This window comes from Culex pipiens, chromosome 2 (assembly GCF_016801865.2).
Source record: "Culex pipiens pallens isolate TS chromosome 2, TS_CPP_V2, whole genome shotgun sequence".
NCBI lineage: Eukaryota > Metazoa > Arthropoda > Insecta > Diptera > Culicidae > Culex > Culex pipiens.
The window spans coordinates 19,197,335-19,212,022 of NC_068938.1; the positions used below are offsets into that span (position 1 = coordinate 19,197,335).

The 14,688-nt window shown below is 32.9% G+C and overlaps 1 protein-coding gene across 6 annotated transcripts in view; it reads left to right on the plus strand.

Annotated features, from left to right (window-relative positions):
- Positions 1–14,688, plus strand: part of LOC120432427 (AP-1 complex subunit gamma-1) — a 67,381-nt gene that overhangs the window by 39,674 nt on the left and 13,019 nt on the right. For 3 of the 6 annotated variants that reach the window (XM_039597632.2, XM_039597635.2, XM_039597636.2), the window contains 2 exons: positions 5,135–5,211; positions 5,937–5,954. In XM_039597632.2, the coding sequence (XP_039453566.1) occupies positions 5,135–5,211; positions 5,937–5,954 (95 nt within the window). The remainder of the gene's footprint in view (positions 1–5,134; positions 5,212–5,936; positions 5,955–14,688) is intronic. The other 3 variants (XM_039597637.2, XM_039597634.2, XM_039597638.2) reach the window with 1 other exon arrangement.

Below are 14,688 nucleotides of genomic sequence, written 5' to 3' on the forward strand. Positions count from 1 at the left end.
CGGAGCAGAAGACGAACAGGTGAATTAATTTGTGGTGGATGTAAAATAATTATTCATTGTCCGCAGAAATTCTATGCCAAAACAAAACTTAACAAAGAGCTTGAGTTCGTACGACCTATCTGAAACTTGCTCCAGTTATAAATACCAAACCATCATCTTGTGTGGAGGCCCCCACCTATGATGATGTGTCACAAAAGCTCACCCGTCATGACGGGTGTTTAGTGCTGTACCCGCCAGCTAGCCAGGGTTTGCCATCATTTGACCGCAAAACCACGTCTCCGTCACCGTCCCCGAAAAACTTTTTGGGCCATGTGTGACATGACGACAGGGGAAGAAGTTGGTGTTGTGTTGCATACTAGATATTTGCTCTGAAAGGCAGCGAGCTAAATGTGACGTACGTTTGGGACTGATAGTGCACGAGTTGTGACCTCTTGAGTGTCCCTTTTTTTAACACTGGCCAAACATATTTATCATCGAAAAACAACTCAAATTTTAACGTTCGAATTCAACTCTTGCATTTGGGTAATTCTCTACCAACTCACACGAAATCGGGAAAAGTTGCCCCGACCCCTCTTCGATTTGCGTGAAACTTTGTCCTAAGGGGTAACTTTTGTCCCTGATTACGAAACCGAGGTCCGTTTTTTGATATCTCGTGACGGAGGGGCGGTACGACCCCTTCCATTTTTGAACATGCGAAAAAAGAGGTGTTTTTCAACAATTTGCAGCCTGAAACGGTGATGAGATAGAAATTTGGTGTCAAAGGGACTTTTATGTAAAATTAGACGCCCGATTTGATGGCGTACTCAGAATTCCGAATAAACGTATTTTCCATGGAAAAAAACACTAAAAAAGTTTTAAAAATTCTCCCATTTTCCGTTACTTGACTGTAAAAAATTTTGGAACATGTCATTTTATGGGAAATTTAATGTACTTTTCGAATCTACATTGTCCCAGAAGGGTCATTTTTTCATTTAGAACAAAATTTTTCATTTTAAAATTTCGTGTTTTTTCTAACTTTGCAGGACTATTTTTTAGAGTGTAACAATGTTCTACAAAGTTGTAGAGCAGACAATTACAAAAATTTTGATATATAGACATAAGGGGTTTGCTTATAAACATCACGAGTTATCGCGATTTTACGAAAAAAAGTTTTGAAAAAGTTACTTTTTGCGTTTCTCTTTGTTTCGTCGTCCGTGTCTGTCGCGGGTGACCATGAATGGCCATGATCGATGACGACCAACTTTTTCAAAACTTTTTTTCGTAAAATCGCGATAACTCGTGATGTTTATAAGCAAACCCCTTATGTCTGTATATCAAAATTTTTGTAATTGTCTGCTCTACAACTTTGTAGAACATTGTTACACTCTAAAAAAAATCCTGCAAAGTTAGAAAAAACACGAAATTTTAAAATGAAAAATTTTGTTCTAAATGAAAAAATGACCCTTCTGGGACAATGTAGATTCGAAAAGTACATTAAATTTCCCATAAAATGACATGTTCCAAAATTTTTTACAGTCAAGTAACGGAAAATGGGAGAATTTTTAAAACTTTTTTAGTGTTTTTTTCGATGAAAAATACGTTTATTCGGAATTTTGAGTACGCCATCAAATCGGGCGTCTAATTTTACACAAAAGTCCCTTTGACACCAAATTTCTATCTCATCACCGTTTCAGGCTGCAAATTATTGAAAAACACCTCTTTTTTCACATGTTCAAAAATGGAAGGGGTCGTACCGCCCCTCCGTCACGAGATATCAAAAAACGGACCTCGGATTCGTGATCAGGGACAAAAGTTACCCCTTAGGACAAAGTTTCACGCAAATCGAAGAGGGGTCGGGGCAACTGCTGTGTGAGTTGGCGGAGAATTACCCATTTGCTAATTTATGTACTTTTCGATTGCAAATTTGATTTTAAATCATAAATAAAAATATAAAAAAAATTAATGACAAGCTATGCTCTCAACATTAGAATGAAAAAAAAAAAAATTAAAACGCATTGTGCACTAGTTCAGTTGTTTTGCAATTATTAGTTTAAAAAAAAAAATTTAAGCAAAACAAAAAAATTTACAAACCAAAAAATTTTTGCGTTAAAAATGCATGCTAAAAATTATTCCAAACACAGGGAAGTTTTTTTGAAAACAAAACAAAATTTCTGCCCCCTGATTTTTTGGACTTATTTTGAAAAAAAAACTTTTACGAAGATATGTACAAGCCTAATTACAAAAAATACAAAACTTACACAAATTTCATAAATTACACAAATTAAACAAAGTACATAAATTGCACAACTTACACAAAATATACAAAGTATACAAATTACACAAATTATAAAAATTACACAAACTACACAAATTACGCAAATTACAGAAATTACACAAATTAAACAAAGTACATAAATAACACAAATTACACAAATTACACAAATTACACAAATTACACAAATTACACAAATTACACAAATTACACAAATTACATAAATTACACAAATTACACAAATTACACAAATTACACAAATTACACAAATTACACAAATTACACAAGATACACAAATTACACAAATTACACAAATTACACAAATTACACAAATTACACAAATTACACAAATTACAAAAATTACAAAAATTACACAAATTACACAAATTACACAAATTAAACAAATTACACAAATTACACAAATTACTCAAATTACACAAATTACACAAATTACACAAATTACACAAATTGCACAAATTACACAAATTACAAAAATTACAAAAATTACACAAATAACACAAATTACACAAATTACACAAATTACACAAATTACACAAATTACACAAATTACACAAATTACACAAATTACACAAATTACACAAATAACACAAATTACAAAAATTACACAAATTACACAAATTACACAAATTACACAAATTACACAAATTACACAAGAACACAAATTACACAAGAACACAAATTACACAAATTACACAAATTACACAAATTACACAAATTACACAAATTACTCAAATTACACAAATTACATAAATTACACAAATTACACAAATTACACGAATTACACAAATTACACAAATTAAATAATGTACACAAATTACACAAATTACACAAATTACACAAATTACACAAATTACACAAATTACATAAATTACACAAATTACACAAATTACACAAATTACGCAAATTACACAAATTACACAACTTACAAAAATTACACAACTTACACAAATTACACAACTTACACAACTTATATACAAATTACACAAATTACACAAATTACACAAATTACACAAATTACACAAATTACACAAATTACACAAATTACACAAATTACACAAATTACACAAATTATACAAATTATACAAATTATACAAATTACACAAACTACACAAATATTTCATAAATTAAATAAAAAACAAAAATACAAAAATTTAAAAAAAAATACGATAATTTATCGTTATTATTACTCCGATAACTCTATCGGCGATAATTTATCGGTAATAATTTTATAATTTCATCGACGATAACGGACGATAACTTATTTTAAATATCCAGAGTTTTTTTTGAAAAGGACCAATAAACTATTGTCTTTCATATGTTTATAGGACCTAATAAAAAAAAACTCTAGATATATTTCTAAAATTGACTTAATCCAACGAAATACTCAAATAAAAAAAAAATATTTTCATAATTTGCCATATGAGTATCAAACGATTTGAAATGTTGCATGAATATTCACTGTTTTAGAGTTTTTTGAATATAGAGTTTTTTTAAATATACCGTATGTTTTTGAAAATACCTAAATTTTTATAATTTGTAATATGGGTATTATTAGTATGTTACAAAACGGGTCAATTTTGCGGGCATTTCAGAGCATGATTTACTAGGTGTACTGAGCCCGAATCCCAAACATGAGCTTGATTGGTTGCGACAGGACCTAGCGCTTTGACTTTGCATTTTAAATGGGATTTAACCCGGAAAATCGATGCGTTTTTGTTTTTGCCAGTTTTGAGCGCTTTTTTCCTTACATTTCAAAAACCTCATGAGCTCATAGTCCGTGTTCCAGGGAACAACTTTGCCGAAGAGTGCGAAAAGATTCGTCCACTATTCAAAACATTTCAGAATTTATAACACCGTCGCTGAAAACATCAACTTTTTCGACGACGCAGATCTGCTAGAGAAGAAGGCAGATCCCGGGCAGACGGTAATAACAAAATTCATGCCATAACAAATACTGTAAAAAAAAATATAAACTGTTATGGAATCTTCTTGGAAAATCCATTTTTGCATAAGGGCTTAATAACAGTTTGTGTTATCATAACAAAATTTGTTATTGGTCTGATATTGGTTGAAAGCCAAAACAACTTTGCAATAACATTTTTTGTTATGGAAAAATACCGCCAAATGTTATTGGGATGGTCGGATTAGTTGTTAAAATAACAAAAAATAATAACAAAAATTTGTTCGAAGAATAACTAAAAATGTTATTAGTCTGTTATTACAATAACAATCCAATAACAAAAAAATCATAACGACGAATAACAAATCTTGTTATAAATAACATTAAATGTTATTGGCCTAGTATTTTCAAATATCAAAAAATGTTATTCCCAAGTTATTTCCGTCTGCTCGGGATTTGTGCTTGTCAGCGTGAAATAGATTTATGCTTAAAATTTTATGCATAAAATCTTATTAATTACTTTTTATTCTTGGAAAAAGGTCAACTCCCCAAAAGTGCCGAAACCGACCAACATGATTGAATTATTAGTTGGGTCATGATGTCCGAAGCTTTCCTTCTGCAAACATCAGATTTGCTCTCGGGGGCGTTCATCATCATAAAGGCCCCCCACATAAGGGGTCATCCATATGTTGTGCTATTTATTTTGGGAAGTGGTTCCTGTTTGAAAATGTTGTCCTTATAAAATAAATCTAAATGTCAAAAAAAATCTACGTAGCTTACGCCCGCTCTCCAACACCGTAAATTAATGTCCACCTCCGCCGCTCACCACCACACCATCCTTTTCCGTATGAGGAAATTCCGACACACCTCCAAGAAGGTTCCGGAGAATGCCCGGTGTTATTTATGACCGTACACGTTTTCATCATTTGCATCCCTTTTCCGCCTCCCCTCTTTCTCCATAGGTATCCTCATCGCCGGCGTCACCCTCATCACGGAAATGTGCGAAAAAAGCCAGGACACGCTGAATCACTTCAAAAAGGTGAGTTTGCTCTACTCTGGATTCGATTTTTCGTTGTTTTCTAATTGTTTTGATTTTATTTCGAAACCCTTTTGATGAATAATTTTTTAACAAAAGTTTTTTTTTGTTCTTATAAACAAGATCATTGCTTGGCTAAAGTCGTGATCTTGTACGTTTTTTGTGAAACTTTAGCAAACTCTGTGTAGGATTGTAGACATTTGCAAAACATTTTTGATCATTCGTTTTTATACATTCTACCGTGTTTAGAGCGTACTAGCGAAGCTAACTTCCATGATGTTTAGTGAATGAAATGCTTCTACCTTCTACCATAAACACAAGCAAAACACCAAACTAATGAATGTAACAACAAAATCAATCCGTATAGTTGCTAGCTCAGCTGCGAACATCCGAAAGCTGACGGCTGATTTCTAGTAGTTGAGCCTTTTCTAGAGCGTATTTTTGTTAGTTTTTCAAACTTTCTATCAACACTAGAGCAGCCACACAAGTTTTTTTCTTAAAGGTTTTTGGGTTTGATTTTTGTTTAAAAATTATGTTAAGTTTCCCCCCTTCCATCAAGATTGTTTGGTTTCCCCCCTCACCAGCTAGAAGAACTTTTCCATTTTCCAGGAAAAAAGCCGGTTTCCCCCCCTGCTCCAAACACTTTTCCCCAAGCGCCTCAGTAAAGTCTACAATTTTAACGGTTTTTCTTGGTGTACCATCCTTACCTATACTTTATTGCTTGCCAGGATAGTGGAAATCAAGAGGTAATGCCGCCCCCAATCCCTCCCCTCCCTTTTCGCTCGTCTGTCTGTGCTTCTCCCCCTCCATTTTCTCTTTCCTTCTCTCTGATAAGCAAATTTCGCTCCAATCCAATTATTACGGCCTCCATTTTGCGCCGCCCCTTACGTCAGGGAAAGTGTCTTTTTAATTAAGAAAATTATGACGAAACGAAAAACTCCTTCCAAGTCGCCCGTGGCCGAACTGAAATGCTTTTCTCCACTCGTAACTATCACCTTTTGGGGAGAGATGTGACGAAAGCGCCAAACGCGTGTGATAAGACTTCGGAATGTTCTCTCGTTCGCTCCCTGTGCTTCTTCATTAGGGTGATCTCGTAACATTTTTTTGCTCAAGTGTGTCTGTGTCTCGCCAAGTTTGAATTTTCCTCCCATCCATTTTCGATCGGTGTGTTTTTTATTCTCGATACTTCCCTCCAAATCTACGGGCCACAGGATGTGTTCCGCTTTTCGGTGTTTTGAACTTATTTTGATTTGTTTCTTATATTCTTTTAGACTTTACTGATTGCATTTTATTAGTTTGCTTGTTTTTGTGTTAAATAAATTTCTAGTAGCTTTATCTTTACCTTTCCCTTTAGAAGTATTTTTTTATATTTAAAATCAATTATGTTTAACAGTTTACAGTTATTTACCACATTTCTTATTTTGAATTGTACGAATTAATTATTGAATATTGCCTTGCTTTTAGTTGCATGAATATAGAACAATTAATTACAAGTTTGTTACTGCATTTCATCTTTTTCCTTCCACGTCATCTCTGAAATTGTTTTAATACAAATGAATATTTTTTTTTTAACTTGATATAATATTGATATTAAAGATACACAGAAAAAAATCAATTCTCGTAATCGTGAATTAAGTTAAGTTGCTTAGTAAAGGGAAGGTAGTGTATCGTCAAAAAACTGGACCTTATCACGACACCTTAGGAAGGCGACCTATGGAATGTTAACATTAACCTTAACATGTTAACATTAAGTTGAGAATGAAATTGCCACTGAATCCGCTTTGTAAATGCCGGCCCCGATACTCTTCAAGGGTGTTCCCCTCAGGAACTGGGAAAGATTTACTTTATAATAGATTAAATTTAAATTTTTGATATGGTCAACAAACTCAACAACGTAAGACAAAAGTATTTTTCCTATTTTTTATATGTTTTATTTAAAAAAAAATCCATATTGAAAAGTTCAAAGTTTGTTGAAGAGAAGGATTTTTTATAAAATGCATCTGGAACTTTTGGAATGAAAATTAAGTACTTAAACAAACGAAGCGAAATTTTGAATTTATTCAAGTTTTTTTTTGTAAAATACTAAATTTTTTACAAATTACCGTATTTTCTCAAAAACATTCAAATTTTCATTATTTTCAGTGTGGTTATCAAACGAAGCAAAATTTTGCGTGTATTTCCACTTAATTATAGTTTTTTATGTAAAATACTCAATTTTTTACAACATACAATATTTTTAAAATACCGCATTTTTCATTGAGTATTTTTGATAAATACGATATTTTGTAAAACTCAAATAAAGTGAAAATTCATAAAAAGTTTCACCTCGTTTGATACCCATATTGCAAATTGTAAAAATTCGAGTATTTTCGAAAAAGTACGGTATTTCGTGAAAATTTGAGTGTTTTACAAAAAAAAAAATATAATTAGGTGAAAATGCATACAAAATGTCTCTTCGATTGATACCCATATTGCGAATTATAAAAATTTTAGTTCTTTGGAAAAATACGGTAATTTGTGAAAATTTGAGTATTTTACTCAAAAACTATACTAAAGTGAAAATGCATACAAAATTTCGCTTCGTTTGTTACTCAGATTGCGAATAATGAAAATTTGAGTATTGTCGAATAAATGAGGTATTTTGCTATTTTTTAACATTTTTATATTTTTAAAATAACTGTATTATCATAATAATATATTCCTAATTTAACATTGTTTGTCCATTGAGGTTCCATGCAAAAATGGTAAGGTTTTTAAATTACTTTATCCGGTGAAAAGAATTGCTGAATAATTTGGTGTCTTGGGCAAAGTTGTTGTCATTGAGACATAAACTCTGAAAAATATGTGCAACGGCCTGAATATGTTGAACAAAAATCGGACTATTTGGATTAGCTGCTGGAGTGTTTGTTCTTTTTTTTTTTTTTTTTTTTTTGCAAACTTTGGGCAAATCCTTTTTTTTATATTTTGTGTATTTATGTTTATTTAAAGACAAATTATTAAATAAAAGATTTACACAGAATTTGCCATTTTGGCTGTATTTAGCTTCAACAACGGTTTACATCTTTTAAATTTAAGTTTTCATTTTTTTTTTATAAATGTTTATCAAGGTCTGTTAAATGCACTGATTCGTGAAAATTTTGATTTTTTAAATTTATTTAGAAACAGTGGAAAAAGAGTTTTGAAAGTTTTAAAACAGACGTGCAATCAACTGAAAATACTCACCACTTGATTAGATTAGATTAGACGTGCAATCAACTGAAAATAATTTGAAATACATTTTCCTGCGTTGAAAATCACTTTGAGCATGATTGAAACAGATTGAAATTATTTTAGATTTTTATCAAATTTCGAAAAAAAAATTCCGTAAGAAATTTTTTTTGTCAAAATTTAGATTTTTTTTAAACTAAAGATTATAAAAAAAACTGTACTGATGAATAATGCATTTATCAACACTTTTTTCATTAAAAACTTAAAACCATGGCAAGAAATCTAAGTTTTATTTATTTTTGACGATTTTTGTATACGTTTAGGGGACTGAAAAAGGCACCTTTTGCTCTAGAGTTTAGGACGGTGCAAAATCTTGAGTTGTTCATTTTTTAAAAATGATGATTCTTGGGAAAAAAAAACATTGTCAAACAAAATTTCAAAAATCATTTTTAGATGCAAACCAAATTTGCAAAAAAAAAATGACTTAATACATTTTTATCTAAAGTGTACCGACTTTAAATTATAGACATTTTCCAAGGAAATATTTGAAAATGTTCAGTTTTTTTGTAATTAAAAAAAAATATTATTTTCTATAATTTTATCCTTTTGACTTTGTTAATTGGACAGCTAGTTGCTGAGATACAGCCTTTTAAAGATTATATTTGGTGAAAATGGGTTTTTCATATTTTCCTTATTTTGCAAATCGAGATATCTAGGAAACTATACTAAATTTTCTGTTCTTTTCAACGAAAAGTATTTCGAAGTTTCAAGATATTTTAACACATTCAAGCCTGAATTAAAAAAAAATAATTTTGAGTTAATGATGGGAAAATGATTCATACCATACGAAAATTATAGGCTATTTTTGGAAATTTTCATATATGACCCATCAGGCCTGAAAGGGTTAAATTGTCTTAAATATGAACCCATCCAAAAAGTTATTCTTGATTCTAAAATTTCGTTATAATTTTAAAATTTCACAAAAGTTTCATGTTTTACCATTGGAAATCGTACAATATTTTCCAAGACATCGAGGGCTAGTTAGATGACACTTAAAAGCTTATCATAACCTACAGCTTTGCCGAAGACACCATTGCGATCATAAAACCCCTTCTCAAGACACAGATTTTTCGAATAATAATGCAAAATGGCCTCTTTTGACAAAGTTTCATTTAAACAAAAAAGGACAAAGAAAAATCGATTTTGCGGAAAGGTGTACAATTACCAAAAGGCGACTCTTTATTTTAGGATTTCTGTAGGATTTTTTGTTGCCATTATCAAGTCAGCACAATTTTGACTTTGTTTTGTATTTTTCAAACAATTTTTCTGATTGCATTACTTTTAAAATTATGTTCTGAACCATTTCCAAATGTCAATCTAATTTAATACAATTATCATTTTCCATTTCTGTCGCTTTTTGTTTAATTTAATTTGATTTCAGCCAAAATTTTATGCATTTTCACCTCTCCCCCTACATCAATATCATTATCTGCATGTTCAATGATGCATGCCCGCTCGTTCGTCCAGCAGCCTGAATGAATTTTGGTGGTGGCACATGTCACGCAATGTGCATTTCTGCATCGTCGGTCAGCTCGAATGGGGCCTTTTTCTGATATGAGTGTTCTTCTCTGCCTGCTCTGCCACTTTTGCTACTCAATTCAATTCATGTGTGCCGTTTCGCGCGCCATCTGGCATGCCAATAAAAATTACTCATTCATCTCCATCGACATCATCGTCTGACTTCGTGTGACGTTCATTCATCCTCTTTCTCTCTCTCTCTCTCTCTCTCTCTCTCTCTCGTTAACGCTTTTACTTTACATTATGCATGATCGAATCGTCTCCGCTCGCTCCCCACGTGCATGTCCGCGTCCACGTGTTTATATGCTTTCATGTCCATCGGAGAGGCAAGTGCATGGACGTGCAATGAATATTTTCATCCAGCAAATAAATTTCCACGTTCGTCGCTGATTGGCCAAATCTCATCATCAGCTGGGCAGGAATACACTGCCGCCGTATATTTCGCTTTTATGTTTTGGTTTACTTCCACACTGTCTCTGTTTCTGAATTCATTAATTATTCAAATTTCCTCCAGTTTTTCCACACACACAAACACCCCCAAAAGCTACGGTGCCCAGGAAACGGTGTGCCTCGAAGTGTGCTGCACCACCAGAAAAGAAAAGTTGCAATTGCGGCACACAATGAGGGCACTTTTTTTCTCTCCTGAGCTGCACTGCTCTACCCCCTTCGTTTTTTGTATCCTTTGTCGGCGTCGTCGACGGCGTCCTTTTTTCCACGTTAACCCATTTCCGTTGGCAGGAGTGCCTTTTTTTCGTTCGTCGAGCAATTCTCTGGGAAATCTGGACTGTTTTTAATGCTAATTTGATGTCATGATTCGACCTGTCGAAATTCTTGTCATAATTTCACTTCGGATAATCGAACAAGGAAAATTTGAACAATTCAAAAAATATATTTTTTTCAATTCCGCTGTGAAACTGTCAACTTTTCCTGTCCTTCTGGAGAAACGAAACGGCCTACTTTTCCCTACCAAAAATAACAGAATGGAAAATTAATACCTTTCAATACCAGTGCTGAAAAGTTGAACTTTTCAACACTAGTATCGAAAAGTAACATTTTTCAATATTTTTTTTGTTTTGAACGGTGAATTTACTAAACACATGAATGTTTGACATAAAATTCCAATCATGAAGCCTTTTTTCGGAATTGCAAAAAAGATTGTAAGTAACTTGCAAAACATGAAAAACCTCGTTGGTTAAAGGTACGACTCGTGCTGAAAAAATCTGCTTTTTGCAACTTTTTGCATAAACTACTATTTGAGCACAATTTAAATCGAAAAGCACTATTCTGCAATTCCGTTGTGAAACTATTTGATTTTTCTGTCATTCTCGAATGATGAAACACCCTACTTTTCATCTCCAATTCTGAAAAATACTTTCTGCAATTCCGTAGTGAAACTTCTTACCTTTCTTGAACGACAAAATTTGCAGAATCAAATATTTACACTTTTAAAAATAAATGCTGAAAAATTCTAATTTTCAGCACTGAAATGGATGCTGAAAAGTTGAAGGATCGAAGCAATCCGTGCGCATGACCGGACGTAACTTTTTCGTGCTGTCATTTTTCAAACCTAATTTTTTTGTTTCAAAAATCATAAAATTAGTGGAAATACGGATATTTTGCCGGTTAATCTGTTGGCGGCCAGTGATAACCACAGTGGTGAAAGATCTTCGTGGATGACGAACAGGAAATTGGGATTGCGGAAAATAAAGGCGGATTAACAGCAGCGGGTGAACACCACTAAGTTGCCATCGATTTCACCGTCTTGTGGTTCCAGTCCCAATGTTCCGGATTATCAGCCAGGATGGGTAGAATTCACCAACTCCAGCATCCCTGAAGACTGAACTGAAAAACAGGAAGTTTTTGGCTGTTTTGGTGGTGTACCAGTTTCGTTTCTGGTAGTTCAGCAAATCAAGGGCAGAATTCCCAGAAGATTCAAGTGACATGTCAAGATCGATGATGCCGGAGTCGGAGCTTCTCAATTTGGTGAGATCTTTCCTATATAAATATCAAAATTGACTTTCATTAACTCTAACATTCATTCATTTCAATTAAGACAACTACGCCATTTTACTATATACGCGGTAGGGTGTTCCCTTGGTCGTTCGCTGTGAGTTGTGGATTGCCTGCTTCTCTAATGAAGGTTCGACTGGGGGGGCATGCTTATTAATTTCTCGTCGCCCCATACCCTCAGTGACGTGATGGGAGCAAGGGCGTCTATGCGAAGTGTCCCTACACCCGCTACAAATTTCCGGCGCTTGGGGAGGGAAGCGGGAAACCATTTTGATCTATGCGTCGGTATTTGTAGCATTAAAATTCGTGCAAAAAAACTTATGCACGTGGGTTTACAGATTACGGAGTAAAAGATGATCGAATTGTTCACCTAGCGCTCACATGTGTTTCGGGACCAAGTTGCCTGCGGGTATGGGGATCATACATACATACATACATGAAATGGATGCTGAAAAGTTGAACTTTTTCAGCACTTGTTTCGAAAAGTTATACTTTTCGGTTTATTGACATAATACATGATTTATAATTTTACTTAAAGGGTGTTTTCGGAATCGCAAAAAAAAAAAATGTATGGAGCTCGTTGCAAAACTTGATTTTTTCAGCACTCGTCGTATTTATCCCATATATTATGGTTTGGTTTTTGGACTTATTTCATCTGTTTGTTTATGAATAACATTTTTAGAGCAAGTATTATTCTTTTGAAATAATGTAATGATAAATTATTAGGCTTATTTTTAATTGTGAAAGTGTTTTGCAACTTATAAACTGAAGATTTACTTTTTGCAGTACTAAAAAAAGCAGGCAAAAACAGAATAAAAATTAAACAACAAAAAAAAAAACAAAAAAAGTTTATGTAGAAAACTTTGATTTAATTGTATACAGCAATTCCATTTGCAAAGAGCCTAAACCGAAAAAAAAGTTCTCCGATCGGGCTCAAAATTTTTCTGGGGGTTCCTTGGCCAAAATAATTAGACCCGTATTTTTTTGTTTGGCCATTAGGGTGACCTACATCGTGCTAGGGTGGTTCGAAAAATGGCAATTTTCGTCATTTTTCGCAAAAACCACTTTTTTCAAAAAATCATATCTCCGCGTCATTTCATCCGATTTTAGCTGTCTTAGACGCAAAAGAAAGGTGATGAGTTTGGCTATTTGAGAAAAAAAGTAGTAAAAAGTTTCAAAAATCTAGCTTAACATTTGATAAAGTCGTAAAATATTTTTATCGGATTCTTCGGAAAATTTCACATAACATTTAAAAAAATTGGCGATGTCGAACCGTATGTTTCCGAGACATGATTTTTTGAAAATAAAAACTGAGTTTTTCGACGCGCCACGCGCAAAAACAGGAAAATGACGAAATCGGCAAAAAATCAACTTTTTTCACTAAAACTGCGATAACTTAAAAATTTCAGCGATGACCTATACATGTTAGGGTACCAAAAGTTGCGTATTTTAATTACGAAAATTTTGGTACCCTAACATGTATAGGTCATCGCTGAAATTTTTAAGTTATCGCAGTTTTAGTGAAAAAAGTTGATTTTTTGCCGATTTCGGCCTTTTTTTTGTTTTTGCGCGTGGCGCGTCGAAAAACTCAGTTTTTATTTTCAAAAAATCATATCTCGGAAACGTACGGTTCGACATCGCCAATTTTTTGATATGTATTGTGAAATTTTCCGAGGAATCCGATAAAAATATTATCAGACATAGGCTCTTTGGTCCAGACACGGTCAAAACGTCATTTTAAGTTTTCATACGACTTTATCAAATGTTAAGCTAGATTTTTGAAACTTTTTACTATTTTTCTCAAATAGCCGAACCTATCACCTTTCGTTTACGTCTAAGACAGCTAAAATCGGATTAAATGACGCGGGATATGATTTTTTGAAAAAAGTGGTTTTTGCGAAAAATGACGAAAATTGCCATTTTTCGAACCACCTTAGCACGATGTAGGTCACCCTAATGGCCAAACAAAAAAATACGGGTCTAATTATTTTGGCCAAAGATCCCCCAGAAAAATTTTGAGCCCGATCGTAGAACTTTTTTTTCGGTTTAGGCTCTTTTCAAATGGAATTGCTGATAGCAAAGTGTATGTTCTGAAAGTATCAGAAAACTTTGATTTAATTGTATAGCAAAGGAAAGGGATAAAAAAATAAGGTCAGTGATAATTGTATTTAAAAAAAAATGACCACTTTTTTTGCAAAAAATTAAGGGAAAAAATGTTTGTGCCTCTTGATTTTCACATTTTCGAGGAAAATACTAGTACAATACCATAAATAAAACTTCTTATAAACTTTTGGAATTTTTTTTGTTGATTTAGGTTTGCAACAATAGAAACAATAGCATAACTGAAAATGTTACTTGATTTTCAAAAAACTAAAAACCTAAAAACCAGTTTTTTTGCGTTACGTAATAAAAGAACGCTCCCTAAGAAAAAAGTTACGTTTCATTTAATATTTTTTTAAATAATAGTTATTTTCTTATTAGGAAATAAAGCCAAATGTTATTATCATGCATGAAAGTTGTTCATCTGTAGGAAATAAAAAGATTTCCAAGAGAATTGCTCTTTTTCTTTCTTTTATCAAATCATCTCGTCATATTGCGCATGAAAAAAAAACAAAACAAAAAAAGGTATGAAATCTTCATCTTGTTTGCTCGCATAAAAATCCCATTGCATCTAATGCAGTTCAG